General features: G+C 35.6%; 1 protein-coding gene across 2 annotated transcripts in view; it reads left to right on the top strand.

Moving 5' to 3' along the window:
- PPM1A (protein phosphatase, Mg2+/Mn2+ dependent 1A) overlaps positions 1-23,390 on the top strand; it is a 57,371-nt gene extending 33,981 nt beyond the window's left edge. For both annotated transcript variants that reach the window (XM_048853868.2, XM_048853864.2), the window contains 4 exons: positions 1,230-1,347; positions 6,451-6,559; positions 11,593-11,650; positions 14,970-23,390. In XM_048853868.2, coding sequence (XP_048709825.1) covers positions 1,230-1,347; positions 6,451-6,559; positions 11,593-11,650; positions 14,970-14,999 — 315 coding nt within the window. In that variant the 3' untranslated portion in view covers positions 15,000-23,390. The remainder of the gene's footprint in view (positions 1-1,229; positions 1,348-6,450; positions 6,560-11,592; positions 11,651-14,969) is intronic.
- The last annotated feature ends 1,753 nt before the right edge of the window (positions 23,391-25,143 follow it).

Genomic DNA, 25,143 nt, shown 5'->3' with positions numbered 1-25,143 from the left:
GGTGAGGTAATATCTTTTATTGGACCAACTTCTGTTGGTGAGAGATATCGGAAGACAAGCTCCACAGAACTCTGGTATCTGTCACCAACAGAAGTTGGTCCAATAAAAGATATTACCTCACCCACCTCGTCTCTCTAATATCCTGGGACAAACGTAGCTACAACAACATTGCATAAATAGTTTTCTATCATTTTAAAAAGTTAAACTGCATTCACTGCCAGTTTTTCATTTATAATTTCAGCTGCGCTAGTACGGGAAATGTAAATACCACAGGACAATACTGATTGGTTTAGGCACCAATCTTGCAAATACTTGCATCCGTGCTTACCATTATTTACATGAGTAGTCTCATTGGCTTCAATAGGACTACTTGTATTTAAAGTTCAGCATCTATGTAAGTGTTTGCGGAATAGGGCCCTTAACAGTTGGAAAATCATTTGAATCAATATTTAGTACTTTTTTCTGCAAAGCATGGTTGTACAGTACTGCATTCAAGTATTTTATTAAAGTTGTGCTTATTTTGCTCACTTGCGTTCTAAAAGTTTACATAGTGAGAAATATTTCTATGTGCAAATGAAAATGTGTATGTCACAAACACTACTTCCTCTTAATGACTGGCCCTTAGGCCTACTGTGGGGAACTGTTTATGAAAAATGCACATTTGACGCTAGCAATATTTTTAGGTGTCTAAGTTGGGTTTTTTGATTTGCTTTATAACTGGCTTCAGATACCTTAAATATTCCTATTTAAGCATTTAATATTTCTACAGCTAATGTAATCTTTCCCTCCAAACAATATTAATATTTAAGCAGGATGGAAACAAGTTTTATAAATCTCAGTAATAAATCTCCCATGTTAGTTTTGCAAATAATTTCAGCATTCAGCAAGACGGGAGTCATCAACTTGTAGGCTCATTGTAAACATCAATCATGAAGAAAAAAGTTAACAAAGTAAATTTAAAAGCCTGTTTGTACTGAATGATACTCAACATGCAGACTTCTTGAACAGTTATTTGTAAATGATACCATTTTTTATTTAATGGTATGATGGAAGAAAAGTATTCTAATTTCACGTGATGAGCAAAATATTTTACTTAAAATTTTATTTTTTATTTTAATTTTAAATAATTTTATAAACTGCTTTGATATGGCCTTGGGATAAAATCAGTGTGTATTACTCACTGGATACAGGATATTGTCTCATCTGTTTTTGTTTTTTTCCACTACCAGGGAAGTCGAGACAACATGAGTGTGATTTTGATCTGTTTTCCAAGTGCACCAAAGGTATTGCCAGAGGCGGTGAAGAGAGAGGCAGAGTTGGACAAGTACCTGGAAAGCAGAGTAGAAGGTGGATCATTTAAAAAAAAATAAGTAGCTTTGTTTCTAAACAATCCCCCAAACAACTAAACTCTAACACCTGTAGGGTTTTTTTTTATTAAACCTTTAAGTGCCGTTGGACATTTAGGCTGTCTGCACTTGGAGCTAGGAGGTGTGATTTCTAGCTTGCATAGACATACTCCTACTAGATCTCATTGAGCTAGCGCTCTAAAAATAGTAGCGTAGCCGTGGTAGCGTGGGCTGCTTTGGACAGTGGCACAGGCTAGGTACGTCGACTACAAATGCTCCTGGACCCTGAGATATACAGGCAGGACGGATAGCCTTTGCTGCTGCTCACTGCTGCCCTTGCCATTGTGGCAACATTACTATTTTTGGAGCTTACAAGAGTGTCTCTACATGAGTTGGGAATCACACCTCTAGCTCCAGGTGTAGATGTAGCCTGCATATACATCTCTGAAAAAGGCACTCCTATATTCCGTTGGATGTATGCTGTATGTCATGACAAAATGCTACTGAAACAGAAACCGCAGAAGCTTATGGCCCTGGAGATTCTATTTAGGATGGCAGAGGAAAGTAATCTACTTGTGCTCAAAGTTCTTGATGAGTCCATTGGCATCACTAACTTCAGGCCAGTAAATTCTGATTCCTGGCATGTGCATTTGAATGAAATCTGGCAGCATATTTTTGAAGATGGTAATTTGAGTGCCATTTTTCTGTAAAGCTATGTACAATTACATGGCCCTAATAAGTATATTGTATGATAATTTAAGGGCCACAGCAATGTTACTGTTAACATAATAGCACTTGCTAATATGATTATATTTAAGAGTAAAAGCCTATCAACATTTGTGTTATAGCTAAACCTTAAACATTCATACTGAACTGAAGCTGGGCATATAATGTACAATCCTGCCAGTAACCTTTTTAAAAGCAAATTTTATTTTCATTTGTGTTTTTTATATTTTAAAAGGGAAAGAGAAGGAACTGTTGTTTCAGGCACTTTGTGCCATATACCTAGAAATGTGTTGATTTAAACCATAATTTAATAATTTTGTAATCTGGACTGTAGTGCCTTTGGGTATTAAAAACTGAAGCAGAGATTGGGGTTTAAGAAGCAGCTGCCACTGGTGTGCTCAGATCTCCTAAATATTAAATTTCCTAAATATCTGAAACACTTACTCTACACATGCAGTTTAGTATATAGGTGAAATTAACATTTTTCAAATGGAAACATATTGAGGATATAGATTTTAATTAATCAGTTATTATGAATGTATCATGTTGTTAATATCTAGGGTAAGAGTCCCTAATAGCATACATTGGCGTGATATACACAGCTCTTAGGGTTTGTCAGATCAGTGACTGATGAATTATATAAATGCCCCATGAACTTTTTTCCCTTTTAACTGTTAACAAAAATCTTGGAGATTGGAGATTTGACTTAACTCTAAGGCCAAAGTAAGTTAAGGTTGCATCTCCATTAACTGATCCCATTGGCCTGTGTGTATTACTGTAGATGAAATGGGAACATCACGTCCAGATATTGCTGAATGAAGATCCTAAGTATTAGAACTGCATAAGGTTATGCTGTAGGGAACAATGCATTTGTTTGGTTGCTGAGTTTCTTGCATTTTTAGAAATAACATATTTCAGGGACAAGTGAAACTTCGTTTTTGTCTGTGTGAATGGGGAAAATTTACATGATATAAAGCACTTTAATCCGAATTCGGTGGACACATTTAGAAAAATATATTGCTGCTATAGAGTCCACACTTTGTTTTAAAGTTATTTTCCTTGGACTTAAACATCTTTTCCCTTTGATAATGCACACAGAAATAGTATTTACACTTTTTATTATAAGCAAAAAATGCAACCAGATAGCAGTTTATAACATAACATAGTTTCAGAACTTACAGTCCTCACTCGCATGAGTGAAATTTTTGGGACTTAATGTGAGAAAGGTAAACTCAAGCCACAATGTCACTTTATTACATTAAACTTAACCATATTTATGCAATTAAAATAAGATTGTTTCATGCTGGAAACTTAATATACAGTATTGTCTACTGAGGTGGGACTAATATGGCCATTGCTGAAACTTTCAACACTGTGCTGAATAATCTTACTACTGTTATCTTGAAATGCCTTAGTAATAATGCAGTTTTTAAGATTTTAAAAGCTTCAATTTCAGTTGAAGAAATTGGTAAATGTAAAGAAATTCTGAAGTAGTTTTTACCAGTCTGTAATGTCTAATTTAGAAAATTAAAATACAATAAAATGGAAATTTTGTGAATGAGCATTGCAGTACATAGCAGTTATATAACAAAATAGGTGTTTGACCAGCAAACATAGTCCAAGTAATGAGGTTAGATTATATTTTAATATAAATTTTCTTGTTGATCAATTACATAAAAGCATTTTTCATCCCATAATGTGCAGTAAAATCTTATTTTAATGTTTTCATATTAAAGTTTGTTGTACTTACTGCTGTAAAGAAGGCCCTGTATTGATGGCCATCTTGAACTACAAACGGGAATAAAAAAACCTGGCTGATATAAGAAGGTTTCTACTCTCCCCCTTACACCTGACTATCCTTCACTCCTTTAACCTACATTCTTGCATCAATGTTGGACGCTTCTGTGGCTCACATTTAGAGCTGAAAATGTCTAACAGGAGGTGAAGTAAGAGTGACAAAACATCTTTGTGCAATCCCTTTCCAGTAAATCAGTGTTGCTTCTAAAAGGTTTTGAAGACTTGCTGGCTGAAAAGATTAATCAGTCATTCCCAGATGTTACTCTAGTTGCACTATTACTCCAGTTACTGAGCTGGTTTGACTCACTTCTTTTTTTTTTTAAATTAACATTCCTTAAGGTTTTTGACTCATTCTTTAAAACACATTTTGTATCATATACATACTTAATATAGTAACAGATCTGGTTATTAGATGCATGTAATCCACGGAATTAATTGAAATTGATAGTTTTAAATTAACTGGCCATTTTTCAGCAAAACCTGAAATGTTAGATTTTTAAGAATTTTATCTGAAATTTCCATTTAAAACTGGAAATAAATACATTTTGAATTCTTTATTTTTAGTGTAAGTACATTTTTTCCCCACTGTCTTAAATGGTGAAAACATTTAGAAGGTTTAAATTAGGTCAGAGAAAGGGATGCAAGATGCATTGAAACAAAAGATAATTTAATAATTATTTTTAAAAAAAAAGCAATGGATTGGTTCCATTTGTTGTCATCAGTGTTATTTCAGACTGTATCTATAGTTCTATCAGAGTATAAATGTATTCATTTAGTGGTGACTGTATGTTAAATGTACTGCAGCTTTAGGTTGTGAAACTGTGTAGTTTAGGCAAACTATAAATCCCTTTATTTTTGTACGGCAGAACTTTAGCTTTAGAATGATGTAGAATATACTAGATGTTGAAGATTACACAATAAAGGAACTTGGCAAACCAAATCTGAGATCTTTGCTTTTTATTCAGATTTAAGAGTGTTAGAATTCTCTTTACTAAATGCTAGACGGTAAAATATGAATTTTGGCCATAGTTCTTCAGAAAGTGGGACATTTGAGTTTTGAGATGTTTGCCTAATGTGTAGTGTCACATGTTGGATTTCTTTCCTACTTAAAATCTAGAACTAAATAGCTAATACTTTGTACTGCAAATTTTGACATTTGGTTATTTTACTGCAAGTAAGGGTATGCCAGTGTTTCCAGTGTCAATTACTTGCATAGAATCTGGCGGCAAATTGGACTAATCCTTTTTGCATGGAAGGTTGCATCCCAGAAAACCTGTTCCGTGCACACAAATCAGTTCATGAATTTGTACTATTTTTTTATTTAAAAGGAAAGTATACTGGTTTTAGATACTTTAGTGTAACATTAACTCACCAATATGAGTTTAAAATGGTATATCGTACATCTTGATTTTTTTTTTCAGTATTGGGATAAAAAGATAAATTGTAAAAATATTTAAATTGAAAGTGGGTTCTCCATGTGTTCAAACTACTTTTTTCAAATAAATTTTGGAAAGATTTTACTACATAAAGAATATTTAACTGTGCATGCGCATTTTTGTACACTTGCCATGACATCCACTTGGAGATCAGCAACTCCAAGCTGATTGATTGATAAAGTATCCTCCTTAAATAATGTCTTTGAAGGAGTTTCTAGTGTATTGAGAAATGTATATACATTTAAATGTCATGGGATAGTAGACAATTCTCATTTACCTTGTAAAAAAAATTTTAATGGATTTCACAAAACTGGAAGAAGTCTGATTCCCCTCCCCCTCCAGAGGTGATAACTAACTTAAATTCAGCTGCAGATGTGGGTGTTCAACACTTCAGAAGATAAGGCTTAAGAAATGTAGCTATCTGTAACTTTATTCTTAGCACACTTTGCTGTGGCTACTGTAGAGAGTCTCTTGCTTACCTGATGAGAGGTGGATTGTGTTTGTTGTATGTAAAATCACCTGCTGTTGAAATATCCCTTTGAGTTAAGGACAGAGTTCTATCTTAACTCTGACATTCTTGGCTCTTGTCTGTTTATGCGTGATGACTTTTAATGTTTTTATGTTAATAATCTGCAATCTGGTATAACTATATAAAGCATATTTTAAACAAAACACTTAACTTCTTGTTTCTTCAAAATATTATATTTTCTACCATGGCAATAACCTTTTAACATCCATTCATATATTAAAAAAAAAAAAAATGGACATTAAACCCGGCTTTTTCACAGGATGTTTCTTTGGCAAAATACAATAATTATGTTCTAGTGAAGCCTATTTAGAACTACCTAGTTTGTTTACCTGTTAAGATACCCTTTGTTATGTGATATACTAATCAAAATGATTAAAATTTTGGAAGTATAGAACTATGTGAAGAACAGATCATAGTTGGTATTTTTTTTTTGTCAAATATACAATAGCTTTTTACAGGTACACTGGCTTTTTTGTTGTGGCACCAAAGATTAGTGTCCAACATGGTAAATGCTGTCTTTTAAAATGTTAAACTGCTTTTTGATAAAACTGAGTGTTTCAATCTTTTCAAGTTAAATTTGGACTGCACTTACAAAAAAAGTACTTCTGATTCCCAGAGATCATAAAGAAGCAGGGTGAAGGAGTACCAGACTTAGTCCACGTGATGCGTACGTTAGCAACTGAGAGCATCCCAAACCTCCCGCCAGGGGGTGAATTGGCAAGCAAGTGAGTCTATGTTAGTGTAAATGTGCTTTTGGTCTAAATTAACAGAGACTTTTTGTAAGGCCACTCTTAAAAAATAAATAAATTTGAAATAAGGTTTATGGGGACAAAAGGGCATCATCCATTCTCAACTAATATCTTTCACATTTTGATCTGTTTTAAGTTCGGAAAGAAATCCATGCACAAGACTGTGGTTGATTGTGGATGATAGTTTCTAAAATTAAAAATATGTGAATGTCAAACTATAGTTGCAGAAAGAATGGACTGCTTTTAAGGGTGGCCTCCTCTGTTAATTGTAGCTTTAAAATGTTTACTGCTTTTACTTTTTAAGATGTAAGGGAAATGTAATGCATATAATGGCTCATTTTGAAAAGTAGTTTATGTACTTAGTTAACAAACAGCGATTACTCAGTGCATTTAATGCTTCACTTGGCAGCTTTCTTTGCTTTTGCTTTTTTGTTAAATTTATATCTCTTTTCTAGAATTATAAATGAGCTCTTTAGCTAATTATCCCTTTAAAGGAAATTACTGCTTCACCCTGGCTAAGCGGGGGATAGAATTTAAAGCTTTATACGATTCATTTTGATTGTTGTCTTGAAGAAATAGTCTGAAACAGACTTACTAATTTTATACATTAGCATTAAACCATCAAAGAATTCAAATCTCAAGCTCCTCTGTCCAGTAAACCAAGCAATTTTAGTACAGATTGCTCACAAACCAATATTTTTCTATTTAAAATGTATGTAATATGAATACATTATAAATCATCTATTTCAAATGTTATCATTTTCATAGTGTGGTGTTTGCTTAAGCATGATAGCTTTCTTTTAGTTGTCTTTGTAATAAATTATCTCTGTTAGTGATGTCAGTTATGACTTTCAGTGAGCAATAAACAGCTAGACTCCAGAGCAAATGAACTTCTAAAGAAGCAAAAACCTTGTTTTCATGCTAATGTTTCAGTATTTTTTTTAAAAAAAAGAGAGAGAAAACTGACCAGGCATTATGAGATGTCGAAATGGTATCTATTTTTAGAATATATTTTTCTTTGAAGCATCATAAATCTGAGTTCTTGTTGATACATTTGGCAAATCTAAATATTGTAACATTAAATTGGAATGTATATCATTCTTTTGACTCATCTTTCTAGCTCTGTTTTTTTTGTTTTTTCCCCCCTTCTGTTGGGTTTGTGAGCAAGTCTCTTCTGCTGCACCTGGCTTAAGAGTATTTTTATGGTGCTAGTGAAAGTGGTGAAAACAAACACCTTTTCATGGGAGACTGTTATTTGTGTTGCAGCAGAGCTACATAACCCTGAGATGTTAGATCTGTTCTGTTTGTTATTAATCTGTTTATAGGACACAGTATATGTTACCCAATTGGACTACCTGGTTGATTTAAATAACCTAGACTGCAGCTAATTTTAAGGTAGACTGTCAGTGTTGAGACTAAAAATTGACTTTTACTCCCATCCCCTGTTGGTGTTTCTGACTTCAGGATTCTCTCGTGGGTGTTTGTGTGTGATAATTTTGCAAACCAATTGTTATGGCTTATTGGTTTTGTTTTAAAGAAATATCTGCGATACCTGAAATCAACTGTGTAACTGAGCATACACTGATTTTTTTAGTCTGAGATGCAGGCATTTAGCTAGTTAGTGAACAAATGCAATAGCAGCTTAGGACCAGATTCAAGAAACCATTCCCTGTTCAGGGACAGCACTTAAAGAGTCTGCTCAAATCGCAGGGAAGTCAATGGGGATTTAAGAATGTTTTTAACTTTTAAATAAAAACAATGAGGACTCCTTGTGGCACCTTAGAGACTAATAAATTTATTTGGGCATAAGCTTTTATGGGCTATAACCCACTTCATCAAACGCATGGAGTGAAAAATACAGTAGACAGGTATGAGTATACAGCACATGAAAAGACGGGAGTTGTCTTACCAAGTTGGGTTCAGTGCTAACAAGGCCAATTCAATTAGGGTGGATGTGGCCCATTCCCAACAGTTGACAAGAAGGTGTGAGTATCAACAGAGGGAAAATTACTTTTTGTAGTGACCCAGCCGCTCCCAGTCTTTATTCAGACCTAATTTGATGGTGTCAAGTTTGCAAATAAATTCCAGCTCTGTAGTTTCTCTTTGAAGGTTTTTTTGTTGAAGAGTGGCCACTTTAAGTCTGTTATTGAGTGCAGGGAGATTGAAGTGCTCTCCTACTGGTTTTTGAATGTTACAGTTCTTGATGTCTGACCCAGGAACCAATCCGGCAACAAACCCCGTTGCCAACTCTGTCTGCATATCTATTCAAGGGACACCATCATAGGACCTAACCACATCAGCCACACCACCAGGGGCTCGTTCACCTGCACATCTACCAATGTGATATATGTGCCAGCAATGCCCCTCTGCCATGTGCATTGGCCAAACCAGACTGTCTCTACACAAAAGAATAAATGGACACAAATCAGACATCCAAATAAATTTGGATCCAAATTATGCCCAAATAAATTTGCTAGTTTCTCAGGTGCCACAAGGACTCCTTGTCGTTTTTGCTGATACAGACTAACACAGCTACCCCTCTGAAACCTTTAACTTTTAAATGTGTGCTTAATTAAGTTACTGAACTGGGCCTTAATGTAACTCAAAAGGATGCTGTTGATTTGAAAATCACATTTATCTAAAAATTGTCTACTTGTAACACCTGAGATAATTATGTCTAAAAGATTAGAGAGAGGTCTGTTTTTCAGTTTGTACATGGAATATCACTTTCTGATGCTCAGTTTTGCTGTTTCCCTTGTTTATCTAGGACTTTTCAAACAGTAAGGGGGTCAGGGAAGGGAAAGACTTTTTTAAAAAAGAGAGAGAGAAATGTTATGGTAAACCCACACATTTTTCAAGGGAAATCGAGGACAGTGGTAGTACCTGAAACTACTTATAAATCTTTTATAAAAATTGACTAGATGTCAAAATGATGGGGTTCTGAAAAAGTCCTGGGTGGTGTTTGATTTGTTGTACTGCCATGCTCTGTTAAAGGAAATAATTTTCTCAATTATTTTAATTATAATACACTTTTTTTTTCTTTGAATGAGTAATTTAGAGTATTTTACTGATTAAATTTCAGGTTTGACATGATTGCATAGCTAGCTGCTTCGTCTTTGAGAATCTTTTCACAGAGACAGCATTATTATTGGGACGTTTTTATCATGCTGAAGTTAATTTATTAAAATTAGAAGCAAAAAGTTTAGTTTAAAAAGCTAAAGCTGAAATTTTTTCAGTGGAGTCCAAAAATACCCTAAAACAGTACAACTTTCTCTTCAAAAATTGTACACTTTTTGGAATTCTAGACAATGGGATGTCTGGAAATGAGCAGGTAATAGATCCAGATTGTTACCCATGGCCTTATAATCAATCCCTACCTTGTTTATGCTGTCCTCAAGTTACTAGGTGATTCTTGGAAGTGGATGTGCTGATTAGGATCTTCCTTGTTCCCTTGTCCCCTTTGCTGTTCTCTGCCTATCATGGATCCTCCCTGCTTATTCCTCACCCAAAGTCCCTCATTCCAAAACTAGATACACCAACCCACAACCTTGCTAGCATGCTACCAACATGGCCCCTCCAGGATACTGACCCCTTTATGTTTTCCTGTATTTCTTACGCTATCCCTGAACATATGCCTGGAGTCTGTAATAGGTCAGTTTATATTTATAAGTATTGAAAAAAATTAAAATAGCTCATTCTGAGTGTAGCCCAGTCTGCAATCATGACTAACAGAAAGACAAGGGGAAGGGCTACATTCTGCCACTTTAAGGCATGAAGATATGAGCAGAGCACTTCTCCATCTGACCCTATTGTACAGAGTAAGAACTGAGGCATTCTTCAGCTTTGTCCCCCATTCCCCCCTCCCCCGCAAAAAAAACTCCTGTCATCCAGGAAAAAAGTCTTTAAAATCTCTTACTTGTATTAGACCTTCATTTTCCTAGTTATATCATGCTTGCTGAGGAAGGCAAGTACTTCTTCTTTCGCTTAGCATTCCACTGTTTTTTAGTATTGTTGCTCTAACGAACCCCTTGTTAATCTCTTTCCTTACAGTTAGGTAAGCAGGGATCACAAGCTATTTTTATGTTTTATTATATAGCTTTGTAATTAACCCTCTACTCTGCATCCACCCCCAAAGTGCAATCAGCAAGGCACAAAAATGGGGAGGGGAGGAGTACCAAAGCCAAGCTGTTTTGTGAGACATTACAAAAATTTAAAGTTCAGATGTGAGCAAAAGGTAGATTTCAACACACTATAAACTCATTTGCTGATTTTTACCAAATTCCCCAGGAATATATCTGTTACAGGGTGAGAGCTGCTATACAAAATTTCTGTTTTAAGTTAAAATTGGTTTCTTTTGAAGGATAATTGTAAAAGGGAATTGAAAATTGGGCATGCAATGGGAAGCTGCTGCTGCTACTGCTCTATTAAAAAAAAAAAAAAAAAACCTAACAAGATTTATAATGGAAACTAACTTAAACCAAACTAAGAATGCAGAGTTTTCATTAAGGGGCGCACAAAAAATTGTATTCAGAAAATACAAATATAGTGCTCTCTTGTGAAAAATATTATCTTTGTACATCAGTGGTGTATTATTTACTGCCACCATATCCCACAAGCACACAAATGCATATTGTTTATGCTGCTCATCACTCTGTAACCTCCTTGTCTTATTACTTTGAAGACAAAAGGTGGGCATGCCCCTGACAGTATATCAGGAGCAGACAGTCTAATTGAAAAGTCTCATATGCAAATATGTAATTTTCCATTTTGTTGGCAAAACCCTTAGGAGTGTTTACCTTTTTAAACTGTCTCTTCCTGAATCCAAAAGAGAGCACTGCATAAATTATATGGAAACATAGCTTTACTTGCAAAAAAACTTAAGTTCTATACATTTTGAATCGTTTTACCATTTTTAAAGTTTTGCGTTTTAGTACGTCATGCCTGCATTTAGGAAATATGTGACTTCATTTAAAAAAATCCTTAACATTTTGTTTTCTGCTTTGGTTTAGACGGAGTGTGATTGAAGCTGTTTATAACAGACTGAACCCCTATAGAAATGATGATGCTGTAAGTACTTTCATTCTCCCATCATTTCCGTCCTACCCTTTGAAATCTTTCAGCTTGTTTGTGCAGACCCTACCACAACTCTTTGAAGGGGGAGGGATTTTTTCCAAAAGTGCGTTCTGTAGACTGTGCCCTGTGAGTTCTCTTCTGCCCTTTCCCTCATCTGAACCTTCAGAACTCTCATTTGTTGTTATCCTCTACCAGTTCAAGACTTGAAAGTCTGATTGTATTCTGTCTCTTCATTTCCACACATCTGGTGCCAGATCCCACCACTAGTAGCAGATATGGTCTTGTTTTGAGATATCTAATTTTATTTGGTTCATCCCTAATACCACAGAGATAATGGGAAATCTGTGTTAAAATATTTTTTATTAAGGTATCAATTTGTGAAATTTTAATTCCCCGAATTACAGGCAAAAGTGTTCTTTTTGTAACTTTCTGCTGGATGCTTAATAGTTTAATAGTTGCTATGATTAGCATATTTACAATTCTAGTTCAGTTATCATAATTTTCTGATCATTGGATTATATTATGCTGTAACTTCCCTAATATATTTTTCACAGTGAACATGCAATAAAAACAATTTTAAAATGGGAACAGTAACTCCATTTACAACTGAATTTAGCTTTAAATTCTTGGGAGTACTTTGTCTCAGAAAGAAAGCAGTTACTTTTTAATGTCTCTGGCAACTAATACCATTAATATGATTTTTTTAATTAACAAAAAATTACATAAGTGAAATGCAGTTTGCAAATGTTTTGGCATAACAGAAGCTGTACAGTTGGTCTTAAACTTTATTTGCTAAAGTTTACAGTGAGCCTTTTCTATTCTTGTCTCCTCCCACATCTAAGAAATTGATCCAGATCTATAACTGAAATGGAGTTATCCCTGCATGGGGATGATATGCAGTCATTCATTGTATAACTCTTCTGCAAATGTACAGTATGCAAATCTAAGTGTCATTGGTAGTCCTAGTACAGAAATTTGCAGAGTATGTAGTCAGTAAGTAAATTTCTGCACTTTGACTTGGTGCTGACTTAATTCTTTATCCATGTTCTCTGACAAACATGGCCACATCAGATTCTCACTCTGCCTATCCTAGTCCTTTCTAACTTCTGCTTTCTACTACTTGTAGTCCCAAAGGAAGGCTTAGACATTACTCTTAGAAATCATAATTTTTAAAAAGTGAATAATTCATTTTAATTCTCATGACTAATCTTCTCTCTCAGGTCCTGCAAAGAGAGAAAATCCTATTAATCCTATTAAATTCTACTTAACAGCTGAATAAGGAGTACAGGGCTCTACATCAGCTCCACCAATCTAAAGTAGCGAGAGATGGCATTGCTCAGACATACTCTAAACAGCAGCCTCTTTCCTCTTAAAGTGATGCCTCTGACTGTGTAAACACAATCTTGCTAACAACTTCTGATCAGTAAAACTGATGGGCAGTCCAGTATTCCTCATTCAACTTTTTTCTGTTAAATTCTTTGTGCAGAAGGGAAAGAGGATGAAAAAAGTATGAGGAGGGAAAGAGGAATAGAGCATAACTTATATAAGGACATTCCAAGACACACAAAACTATGTTAAAATGGAGTTAAGGCTAATAGTTTAATAACTTGAAGGTAAAAGTGTTACAGGGATGTTGTAATTATCCAAGAACCAAGTATTGCAAATTCAGATCATTCAGAGTGAAGGCTACACTTAAAACAAACCTAAACATATTAAAGTATAGAAATGTACAATTAAGATACCCATACAACCTTAACTCTTCCCTGTAGTGATACCATATGGCCATTTTAGGGTTCATGGTTCCAGATTATACTGCTTTTTAACAGTTTTTGCAATATTTTCCCCCTTGTATCATTACAAGAGAAGAATTTAGGTTGCTTTTGGTGCCCTGTATATTTTCCATATCTTAACATGTTTAAATTTCTTTTAAATTTAATCTTAACTCTCAATAAATTACTTATGATGTGACTTAGATTCTAAGCCTTCCTTACAGCAAGAGGGTTGAGAATAGGGTTGCCAGGCATCTGGTTTTCGACTGGAACGCCTGGTCGAAAAGGGACCCTGGTGGCTCCGGTCAGCACCGCTAAAAGTCCGATTGGCACTGCAGTGGGGCTAAGGCAGGCTCCTTGCCTGCCCTGGCTCCGTGCGGCTCCTGGAAACAGCCAGAATGTCCCTGCAGCCCCTAGGTGCAGGTGTGACCAGGGAATCTCTGCACGCTGTCCCTGCCCTTGTGCCTGGGAGCTGGACATGCTGGCTGCTTCCAGGAGTTTCAGGGAGCCTGCCTTAGCCCTGCTGCATCTCTGACTGGGAGCCGCCTGGGGTAAGCGCCACCCGGCTGGAGCCTGAACCCCCACCCACACCCCAACCCCAGCCCTGAGCCCCCTCCCGCATCCAACCCCCCTCCCACACCCCAACCCCCTGCCCCAGCCCAAAGCTCACTCCTACACTCCAAACCCCTCCTCATCCCTGGCCTCACCCCAGAGCCTGCACCCCCTCCAACACCCCAACCTCCTATCCCAGCCCAGAGCCTGCTCCCACACTCCAAACCCCTTTGCCCCAGTCTGAAGCTCCCTTCTGCACCCTAAACCCTTCATCCCAGGCCCCAGCTTGGAGCTCGCACCTCTCCTGCTCCCCTGCCCCAGCCTAGAGCCCACTCCTGCACCTGAACCCCTCATTTCTGGCCCCACCCTAAAGCCTGTAGCCCCAGCCAAAGCCCTCACCCCCTCCCACACCCCTGCCCCAGCCCAGTGAAAGTGAGTGAGGGTGGGGGGGATGGAGTGAGGGGTGGGGCCTCGGGGCAAGGGTGTTCAGTTTTGTGTGATTAGAAAGTTGGCTACCCTAGTTGAGAAGGCAGTCAGAGTAGGTAGAACATAATTAAGAATAACAGGAAATATGCTCCCTGTGAACTTAGCACACCTACAAGAAATTGTCCAAATAGATACATTTAGTGTACTGTACATTTTAGGTTATGCTGGTAATGTTTTTGAATGTGCTGGTTTTGAAGTTAACAATTATTTTGAGCAGCTTTAAACATTTAGAAAACATTAAAGCATATTACACTTTAGACCAGGGGTTAAAAAACTGCTTTAGTGCTAGCTAATATTTACTGAATTAAAATAGTTTAATGAATGTAGATTTTTGCATGTTGTTAGGAATAGTGTTTTACAAGTATCTAGTATGAAACCCTTCATTAAAAGGGAAAGACTCCTACAATTATCCATATTTTTACCCTTTTCAGTCTGGATTATCCAGAAACTGCTGTAATTTTGGGCACTCCAGACTTTAAAGGGTTCCTTCTTTTTTCTCTATTAAGGACTCTGCGTCAACTGATGATATGTGGTAAAACTGCCCATCTAGCTGTGGAGTTTACATTCATCCTCCAGTTGAAAGTGCAGCCCAACCTCAGTGACCCTTCTTAACGTCCATCCTCAACCTTATTTAAAGAAGGGATTATGATGTGTTGGTGAGAGTGACTACACCAGAAAACTACAGCAGTACGACATCTAGCCCAGGAACTGATGTTTTTTTTTGTAAAACAGACTTCTGTAAACGTGATTTCAAACCATAATTCATGTTGTAAATCAGACTCCAGCAATTTATGTTGTATGATTTTGTTTTTGTAAAGTGCAATTGTCCTTGTACAAAATGCTCATATTTAATTATGAATTGCTTTAAATCACTATAAAGGTTAGAAGAAATGTTTGGCTTGTTGTGTGATGCAACAAATATATAGCCCTTTAAATTTATGTTGTGGTTTTGGATTGCAAGGAGCAGCAGCCTAGCCAGCTAGATGCTCAAGAGGTGCACAAAACTGTAAGATTACTTTTTATTTTATATATAAAGATGAACATTCGGACAATTTATCCCAACTGTAGTATATGAATTTGCCTGGCAGTGGGGAAAAATAACTAACATACTGCTCGTTCTCCAACAAACCTATCTTTTTGTGTTTTCTATTGCTATTTACTATGGTCCCAGTCCTGCTCCCACTTTAAATCAATGAGGGTTTCGGCTGTGACTTCAGTGGAAGCAGGATCGTGCTGTATAATACAGATCAATCATAAGTATATGAATTTTGAGGTTAGAATGCCTTGATTCTTTGCACCTCTTTTTTACAAACCCTTACCCAAAATTACTAATCAGTTGAGCAAGAGGGAGCAACTTTCTACATACAGTAGGAGTCTGCAGCATTTTTACTATTCTGATTGGCTGAGTCTGCTGCTGTTCCAAGTAAAATATTCTGAATTCCATTTTATCAATAAAGCTTGATTTAACAAACAAGACACTTAATCTTATATGTGTAATTCCTCTTTTTTTTCCTGCCTTTTGAAATTCTGTGCCATTGTAAATGAGATTTCACATGTGAAAAAATATTTTTAATAATTGGTAGCCCATTTTTAAAATGGGGAAAACTTTGACTGTTGCCCAAGGCATAGACAGACACTGGAACATGTAGTGGGTTTAATCTGTTACTCTATTTTACATGGATTTATTTCAGGCTTTTTGTTTTTCACTAAGATGAGTATCAGTTTGAATTTGCCTACTGTTTAATGAAAATACATTTGTCAAAGCCTGACAATCTTAACATTTTATGGCATGTGTTTTTAATTGACCCACTTATTTAGAATGAGAAACTAGTGGTTAAACAGTATTTGTGATTTGAAATATAGCATGTTGACAATATGTAACTGTTGGTCATTAAAATTAAATTCTAAATTAAAAATTTATAAGGGTAATAAACATAAACTAAATTGATTTAAGCTTAACTTTCTCCCATTGAACATACAAAAAGTAAGTTTTCAAATCAGTCGTGTTTGCAAAACTACTGTTTTGTGCACCTTGTATTCTTGTCGTCTTAGGTTGAGGATATTGTGTGTGTTGTTAATATTTAGTTTACTTTAATCATTCAGTAGGCAGAGTCCCCAAAAGGAAAATCAGTAAAATATAAGTAGCTTGTAACACTTACCACAACTAAACAAAAAATCAAAACTTGGTGTAAAATTACTTTTTGATAGGAAAATGTAGTACAATGCGTTTTGCTATATTTGTCTTTTCCCTAACTTTGAAATATACATATTTGTATATATAGCCTTAAAACTAATGCAGAGTTAGGGAACTTTGAACAGTGAAAAAGTAACTTATAGTGTCTCAGAATTAAGTATAGTATATACCAGCAAAATCTTTCTTTTATCCCTCTTGTTTATGTGGGGTGCTTAAACAAACGTAACTTCATTGTATTCAGTTTGTAATCTGTTCAAGCATGAATGAAGAAACCATAAGCACTATTTGTATTTATAAATTTATAGCAATTTTTGGTTAAAGAACCAATTCCTTACCTACCTACAAATAAATGCTTAAAATGTCTAATTTTGTTGTAGAGTGCAAAACTATAATAATGTCATAAGTTATAGCTTCGCAAGCACCTAGTTAACAAATGTATTTAATACTACAAAGTATACTAGTACAGAAAGCTAAACTTATTTTTAGGATTAGGCAGATAAAGTTCTGTTCTTTACTTTTCTACATAGCCTAAAGTTTAGTTCTGGAAACTGCAAAACCTTGAACTGGACTGTGGAAACTTTGAGACCTAAAATCTTTAAAAATCACAAGCAAAATTGTGGTAGAAAGCCATACTTCAAATATAATCACTTAAAATGTGTCATAATGACATACTGTGTACTAAAAGCATTTTCATATGAGTGGCCCTTCCTAAAAATATAGAGAACATAATTCTTCTGCTATTGCTACCAGTGCTGTAACTAGGTTTGGAGGTAAAGGAGGAATGTCTATTGCAATCCTTTCTTTTTCTGCCTTATGTTCAGCACTTTTGTGTGGTCAGAGCACTGAATCTATTATATGTGCATAAACACTGCCATTCTAGGTACAGATTTTGATTACAAAGTACATGTATTAAGTACATAAAAACATCTTGCAAAGGAGTAGCTGGTCTTTTCATGAATCTTCAAAAAAAAAAAAAAAAAATCTTAAAAAGGCACTTTTGCACCTTTGTGCATTTCCTTTTTGCACCAGTTAAACTTTTTTTAATGCTAAAAACATTAGCACCTCAGGGGCAAGGCAGCAGAATTTCTGAAGTATTGTGTGCTATTTATTTCTCTCGGGAAAAGATTCCTGTGTGACAAAAATGCAAACGATGTGCTGTTCAAAAATGTATTTTGAATAGATGTTCAAAAAGGATGGTCCCAATTTGCTTGTTTTTAAAAAGAAATGACATTTTGTAAAGCTATTTTGCTTCATATGCCATGCAAGTTTCTGTGTTTTTCTTTATATTTGACAGCTTCAATGTTTTCAGTTTCTGTGAATATTGTTATAGTCAGATTAAATGTTTCACTGATCATTTTGGGAAAATATTGTACTGCTTTATAGATAACACTGTTTCAAATAATCTTAAACTACTCTCACTAATTCAGCTTTGGGGAGATATTTTATTCAAGGTAGAATTTTAAAATGTATTAACTTTTTTTAAAACCAGTGTCAAATTTATTAAATGCAATTTCATTTTTAATAAATGAGGCACTAGATTTGCACTTTAAAGTGCGTGGGAGACCCCTGCATTCATACAGAGTCCTAAAAAGTCTGGGTGCAGGACTCTTGTCATGCATTGTAAATTGCAAATCTAGGTCCTTTACAGTTGGCTTGCTGTGGTGCTAGTCCCTCAGTACCGCTATAGAGAGCTTGTCACTTTGCCATCGTTCAATTTCATCCTTCGGCGGAAGTCAGAATCAGAGAAAAGAATTTCATCTGCATGTCTTTATAGTGTGCTGAATTGGGGTAATCCCAGGACGGTCGACCATTACAGCAAGATGTCTGAAGAATATTAACCAGTAGTTCAGTAGCTACAACACTCTCTCTTGATGATGATTATTTTTCTAACCTACAGCACTTAACATCTTGTACTTATGGATATTGACTGACTTTTAAACATCAGAACTATCTACTGCAAAGTTAATGCATCCTCAGTTGTATAGGTTAAAATATGAATAAAAAAGTTACTGGTCATTTTGCTCAGTCCAAGAATTTGAAAATTCATAAGGTAATTCAACAAACTGAAATAAGGAATATAGCATTTATTGCAATTATTTTCCTCCTGCTAGTGCCATCTTAACTAAACTAAACTTTTGACTGTTACATTATGAATAGGATGGACAACAAGGCAACCTTTTGGCTGAACACTGTTGTTAATCATTTTAAAAAAAATATTTTGAGACTAAATCCTTTAGCAGCTCCTTGCAAGGGAGTGTAAAGGTCTTTGCTTGCATATCTCCTTATAGTATGGATTTAAAATATAAGCATTTTGCTTTAGTATTAAACATTCATTTTTTGTTAAACCACTATTGAATAGAAGTTTCTTTAGCTTTACACAGGAGTGTCACTGAAAAAAATCGGGTTATTTTGCTTCTGGTAGCTCTGTACAAACATGAAGGCATAATTCCTCTCCTGAAGGGCTGACAAGATGGCTGCCACCATCTGGCGACTAATAAGTATCAGTTGTAATTGAACTTTATTCCCAAATATATTGGCATTCATTCATGCTGACAAATGCTTTTTACTTTACGAACCTTTATATTAACATGTTTTTTAAATTAGGTAACTATTTACGTTCAAATAGTTTGATATGTTTGAATACTATGAATTGGTGTGAAAGTTTTTAAACCTTTAATTTAGAGCATGATGTATAATATTAGGCAGCAGAGTATTATGAAACTTTTACTCTTTTTACTATAAATATTCTTTGCTGATGAATTGCTTCATGGGAAATAGAAAATGTACTATATGTAGGTAAAGAGAACTGCAGTTGACAAATTTAGTGTAATGGAGTGGTCCAATTTGCTGCCAGGCTTCACTTCACTTAAATGTGAAAATGATTTTTTTAGCCCCCATTGTAGCTCCTTGTTAGTGTCTAAAAATCCATGTTCATAAATTGTTGTTTGGTCTTCACAGTGTTGGCTCAAATTAGGTCACTTTTGATTAGATGGACTTTCAACACTTCAAAAATAAATTGGTGTTGTGAGAAATGCTCAAACCGTGTGAATTTTCTGAAAGCTGTGCTGAGCAAAATGAATGCCATCTCTTATGTGAACTGCAAAGTCAACATGGAAATTGAGTGAAGCTTAGAAGTATGTGCAGACCAGACTACGGAAGAATTCAACTCAGAAATCAGACTTTGCAATAAACTGCATGATTGGTCCCCTGAACTGATCTGGAGCATTTCTGAAGTCAGTGGGTCTCTGTGCAGGCACAGGAATATACCTGCTGTGGTTCATTGCTGGGCTGCTTAGGTCTGCTTAAATGAAATTACTTTGCTATATTGTCAGTGTGCTGTAATGGTGATTTCAGAGTCCTGTGCCATGGCAATTCCTGTCATAGCAACTCTTGTAAGAAGCCATAGTAATAATTTTTAAAAAAAAAAACCCTCCCTGTCCCTGTCATTCAGGTTCCCTGGACATGCCAGAATGCCCTCTTTTTTGTGATGTGTCAAGGGTGCTGTACTTATACTGTCCTACTTCAAAAGCACACTTTTTCAGCGAAGTCTATCAACCTGGTCAACTGATTATTGAAAAATAAACTAAAAATTGCACTGCCCTGTGATCTTCTGATCACCTCTTTTTGTCTAGTTAGATTATAAACTTGAGAGCATGGTCCATTTTTTTTTCTCTTTCCTCTGAATAGCACTGAGTATATTGGAGCTTGACAAATATTTGTGATATGACTTGCGTTAAAGTGAGAGTGGGGAAAATTAAACTAAAACTAAATGTAATTATCTGTTGAAGTAGTTTACAATTTTATTGGGGGAGGTCTCCAGCATATTTCTGGGTTTAACTTAATTTTTGTTTTAGCTTTGCAGTACACTTAATACCCCATAAAGTGTTTATTCTTCATATGTGGTCATTGTTTTAAGACCCTTAGTATTCCAACCTAAAGGACTCATCCTGTTTTTCTCATGTTTGTTAGTTTCTCGCAACCTTAATGTTTAAGGAGATTTGATTTATATAATTTTTCTTTTATGGGGACGTGAGGTCAGTAATTCACATTAAAATATGGTTCTACTCTGAAAAGTTACTTTAAAAACAATTGTGATACTAATATTGATTTACTTCTGTTATCACATCCAAGGATCATATCCATTCAGTTTACAAGTAAAAATGTTTTTAGTTCTATTCCTGCAAATTCTTAAAGTCCCTGAATCTGAAAGTCAAGCTGGGTTCTTTCTGTGTCATTCCTCTCCAACAATAAAGATTCTGCCTTCAGAACTTTGGGCCTAATCTTTCAAGCACTACTAGATGTCAGAGTTTTTAAAATTATTTAGTTTCCTAGTGGTATTTTCAAAAGCACCTAAGTGCCTAATTCCCCTTGAAATCAGTGGGATTTAGATGCCTATCTGCATCTTTAGGTGCCTACCTATCTTTGAAAATATGGCCCATAGTACTTACCCCTACAGCTGACCAGTACTATTCATACTAGCAAGAACTATGCTGGGTAGTAAGTTTTTTTTTTAGTACTGGGTCTCTGCTTCTCAACTCCGTTGACTATGCACAAGCCAGGTTACAAGTCAGCTCGCTCTTCATAGCTATTGGGCTTTAAAGAGCTAACAGGAGTAGCGTGGTTTTTGTTTTTAACTGTAGTCGTCAAAGTAAATAGGCAGGACTCTGAATATACACAGGGAGCGGGTCAACTGAGTGCACAGTCACTTTTCAGAGCAGAAGCATGATTTAAAGAAAATTACAAGGCTTCCCATTGAATTTAAAGGAACACTGCCAGGTTAAAAATCATGTTACATCTTGTAACCTGTGTCAACAGTTTTAGATTAAATTTAAACCTGAAGATCTTAATTTTGCTATTAATGCTGAATTTACTTTTTGCATTTCAACTCAGTTTGTACAATGAAAATAGAGTAGTCATTTAATTTTCACTTTCTGGTTCTCCAGCACTAACACTATATTGCAATATTTCACTTGCAGAAACTGCAAAGGAAAGTTTAAATGCTATGGTGCCAATCCTGCAAAGATTTGTGCATGTACAGTATTGACCTGTAGGCCCTGCAAGTAGTCCCATTGAAGCTGAACTATAATGGCAGCATGTAAAGTTAAGTGTGTGTGCACCTTTGTGGCATTGGAGCCTCAACTGTTCTATTTTCACCGGAATTAACAACAAAAGTAATTTTATTCATCTTTGGTTTTGAAAAACATTTTAAAGTCTAAATAGCGTCAGTGTTCTTTTAAAGGGAACAAAGATGATGGTGTTAAAATAAGATCTTTTCATACAAAATTAAGGATAGCAATTTCTTATTACATAACTTTCAAATGTCTAATTCAGCTGTTTTTTTTCAAAGCATCGAATGAGCAGTTTTAAGAAATTTCTTCTCTATTTATTATGCAGCTTTTCATCGAAAGCTTGGAGAATGGGTGAAACCAGGTATAAATTTCTGGGAGAGATTTAGTTACTCCAGCCCTACAATATCTGAACCAGTTTCTTATGTGGTGGGAGTTGGAGTTAGCACGGTTTCCATGTCCGGTAATGGACCTACTGAATGCGGTGATACTGAGGGAAACTGTTACAAGGAAATAAGCATTCTTGCTGACAAGATTCAATCCACTGCAATTTGGAGCTTGCAGAATATTGAACTGGAAAATCATCTTTTACAATAGAGACAGCAGTACATCCAGTGTTGCTGTAAGTGAAATGTTACCACACATCTTGTTGGCAAGTATTTACCACCACAGCATAACCACTTGATTCTGGAAGTCAGGATTTCCTAGGTTACGTTTCATTGCTGGTATGGGGGTTCATTGGGACCTTGGGTACCAATTTGGATTTATTAACCTGATTTGTTGATGACCCACTTTAATTTTTTGGTGCCAGGAATCTAGTGCTTACTGTAAGTGCTAAATCTAGCAAATTGACAATAGTGCAAAATGTCCAGTAGTTCAGTGCCTGGAAATCCCAACCACCAGTGCCAAAGGGTTAATGCGAGAGATGGCCTTCTCCAAAAATTTGGGCTCCCTTATCTAGGGCAAACTGAAAGCAATTTATTTTCAAGAGGAAGTCTTTAGTCTGGTTTCTTGAACTGGCTGGCTGATAAATCATTTAGACCAGAGTTTTTTGCATCTGTCTTGGTGCTAAGGCCATGTAGAAACATACGGAATTAGAGTTTTCCCCCATCCTCCTTACACAAGTGAATCCACATTGTATCATAAAACAAAATTTCATTTGTAGTGACATGCTGTGCCTGTCTTTTTAGAAAGCTCAATCTACTCTTTATATACATATATATATATTTTGTGGAAGTGTAACTTTTTCATTGATAACCTGTATAAATGTGTGTTGTGAATGGAGAGATTTAAGCTTGAAAGGCATGTTTGCAGAATACACAGCCTCATCATGAAATTTATAAATTTAAGAGTAATATACAAGAGCAAAACTATTTTCCTTAAGTAAAATGTTTAACAATATATAATAAATTATCCAGTAATTCACCCACTATTTACAGTTTTACGCAATTCAAACTGTTTACAGAAAGTTCAATAAATGTATATTTTGTACTATGTACAGATTCCTGGTCCCAAAGAAAATGTGTGAATTTAGTTTCTAACGTTGTATTTTTTTGAGTCGGTTGAACAAATTGCATTAAGCTTGTAATGGTGGAGAATTGTAGTTGGGGGATGAAAATTAGAAATATTTCTAAATGGTGCCACTAAATAAACAGGCAATTACATAATGTGTGTGTATTTGACTGGTATGGTATAAAACCTCCTCACTTCTACATTTTTTTGTTACTAAATTAGAAAAGCCTACATGAGACCTCAATTAAATGTTACAATTCAAGTCTCTTTTATTAAAATGGAATACTGTGCATTTTTTTTTTGCTTACTCATTGTTGATACTAAAACAAAACAAATACTGACCCCCAGTTTATGGATTTTCTCTCCCTGTGTACAAGTTGTTTTTGGGTAAAACAGTTTGTACTTGACTGTGACTGTAGTGTTGACTCAAAATAAGAATACCTGGATTTTCAAAAGAGCCTTTGGATTTGGATGCCTGACTCCCTTAGGCTCTTCTGAAACTCTCAACCCTGACAATTAGGACCGCTGGAAATGTGGCATGGAAATTTGCTGTATTTTAGCATGAATTTAAGTGTGTCATTTTATTGCAATAGGACTTAGAGCAGGGGCAATCAATTATTTTTTGTCAAGATCCAAGTTTCTTGGTCAAGGTCCAGACTCCAGAGAAATAATAAAAATAAGTAAATAAAAAGATTTTGGGGTCCATTCAAAAGCATCTGGCGGCTTGAATTTGTCCTGCAGTCCACTTATTAACTACCCTTGATTTAGAGGTTCCAACTGAGATTAGGGCCCTGTTTTGTTTGGCTCTGTACATACTCAGTGAGAGAGAGTCCTTGCCTGAAAGAACTTTCAGTCTAATGCCCTGATTCTGTAAATGTTTAGGCATGTGCTGAATTTTAGGCATGTGTGTAAATCTTTGCAAGCACTGAGGTCTAAATCATCAAGATAGAGTGAAAGAAAGGAAGTAGAATGGGGACCTGAGGTGCAGAGAGATTGCGACTTGGCTGAGGTTACCTAGGAGTTAAATCTAAATATCCTGAGTCTTAATTCAATGCCTTAAGAATTTAGAGATGACCTGAAAGGAGGAAAATGAGTTTCACCTACTTTGATGCTTTGATTTAAAAAAACAAAAACCAAAAAACCTTGTTTCTTACGTTAACAGTTCAGGTGGTGTCTTCACTGGAAGTACTTATGAACAAGTGGAGAACTGGTATGATTCTAACATCAAGTCCCATATAAATTAAAACACATTAAATGGTGGATGTTTGATTAGTTATCTTCTGATTAACTTAAATGCCTGGGATCAAAGCTGTCTTCCTTAAAGATTCAAAAAACCCCTCTTTCTCCCCCCCACCCCCAGCCTGGTTAAGGGTTGAGAATGGTCTCTGTTCCCAGCTAAGACCACTGAGTTGTCTAGCAAAACAATTAAGTATTATTACTAAGCAGTTTTTAAAAATTATTTTATGGGGTGAGGGTGTGGTGGTCAAGCTCCCTTTATGCATTAAAGTGGAGGGAGGGTAGGAAAAACACATTTTTCCTTTTGCTAGTTAGTTCTTTTTGTTTTGTTTATGGCCTTGTTGGTTGGGAAGATCTTTCTGAATCACTGTGTTCTTCCTCACACTGTAGAACTACTGAAACAATATCTGGGTAGCACCTCAAAGGAGTGTATTAATTCTTGAAGCATAATATTGATCTGAATGGCAACTTCACTTTTTATTGCTGATCATTTTATTGGAAACATTCAGCTGATGTGGTTGTCTAATATGGCTGGATTTGATTGAAAAGGCATTTATGTAGGCTAATTTAAAAGATGCAAATAGTTAAATGTACTGCCAAATATTTAATTGGCTTGACACAGGATGAAAAAATTAGAGTATGTGAGATTAGTCTATAGTAAGGCTGGAAGAT

Source organism: Caretta caretta, chromosome 6 (assembly GCF_965140235.1).
Source record: "Caretta caretta isolate rCarCar2 chromosome 6, rCarCar1.hap1, whole genome shotgun sequence".
Classification (NCBI taxonomy): Eukaryota; Metazoa; Chordata; order Testudines; family Cheloniidae; genus Caretta; species Caretta caretta.
Note: the sequence above shows the minus strand (reverse complement) of the source record. Positions and strands in the feature narration are given on the sequence as shown.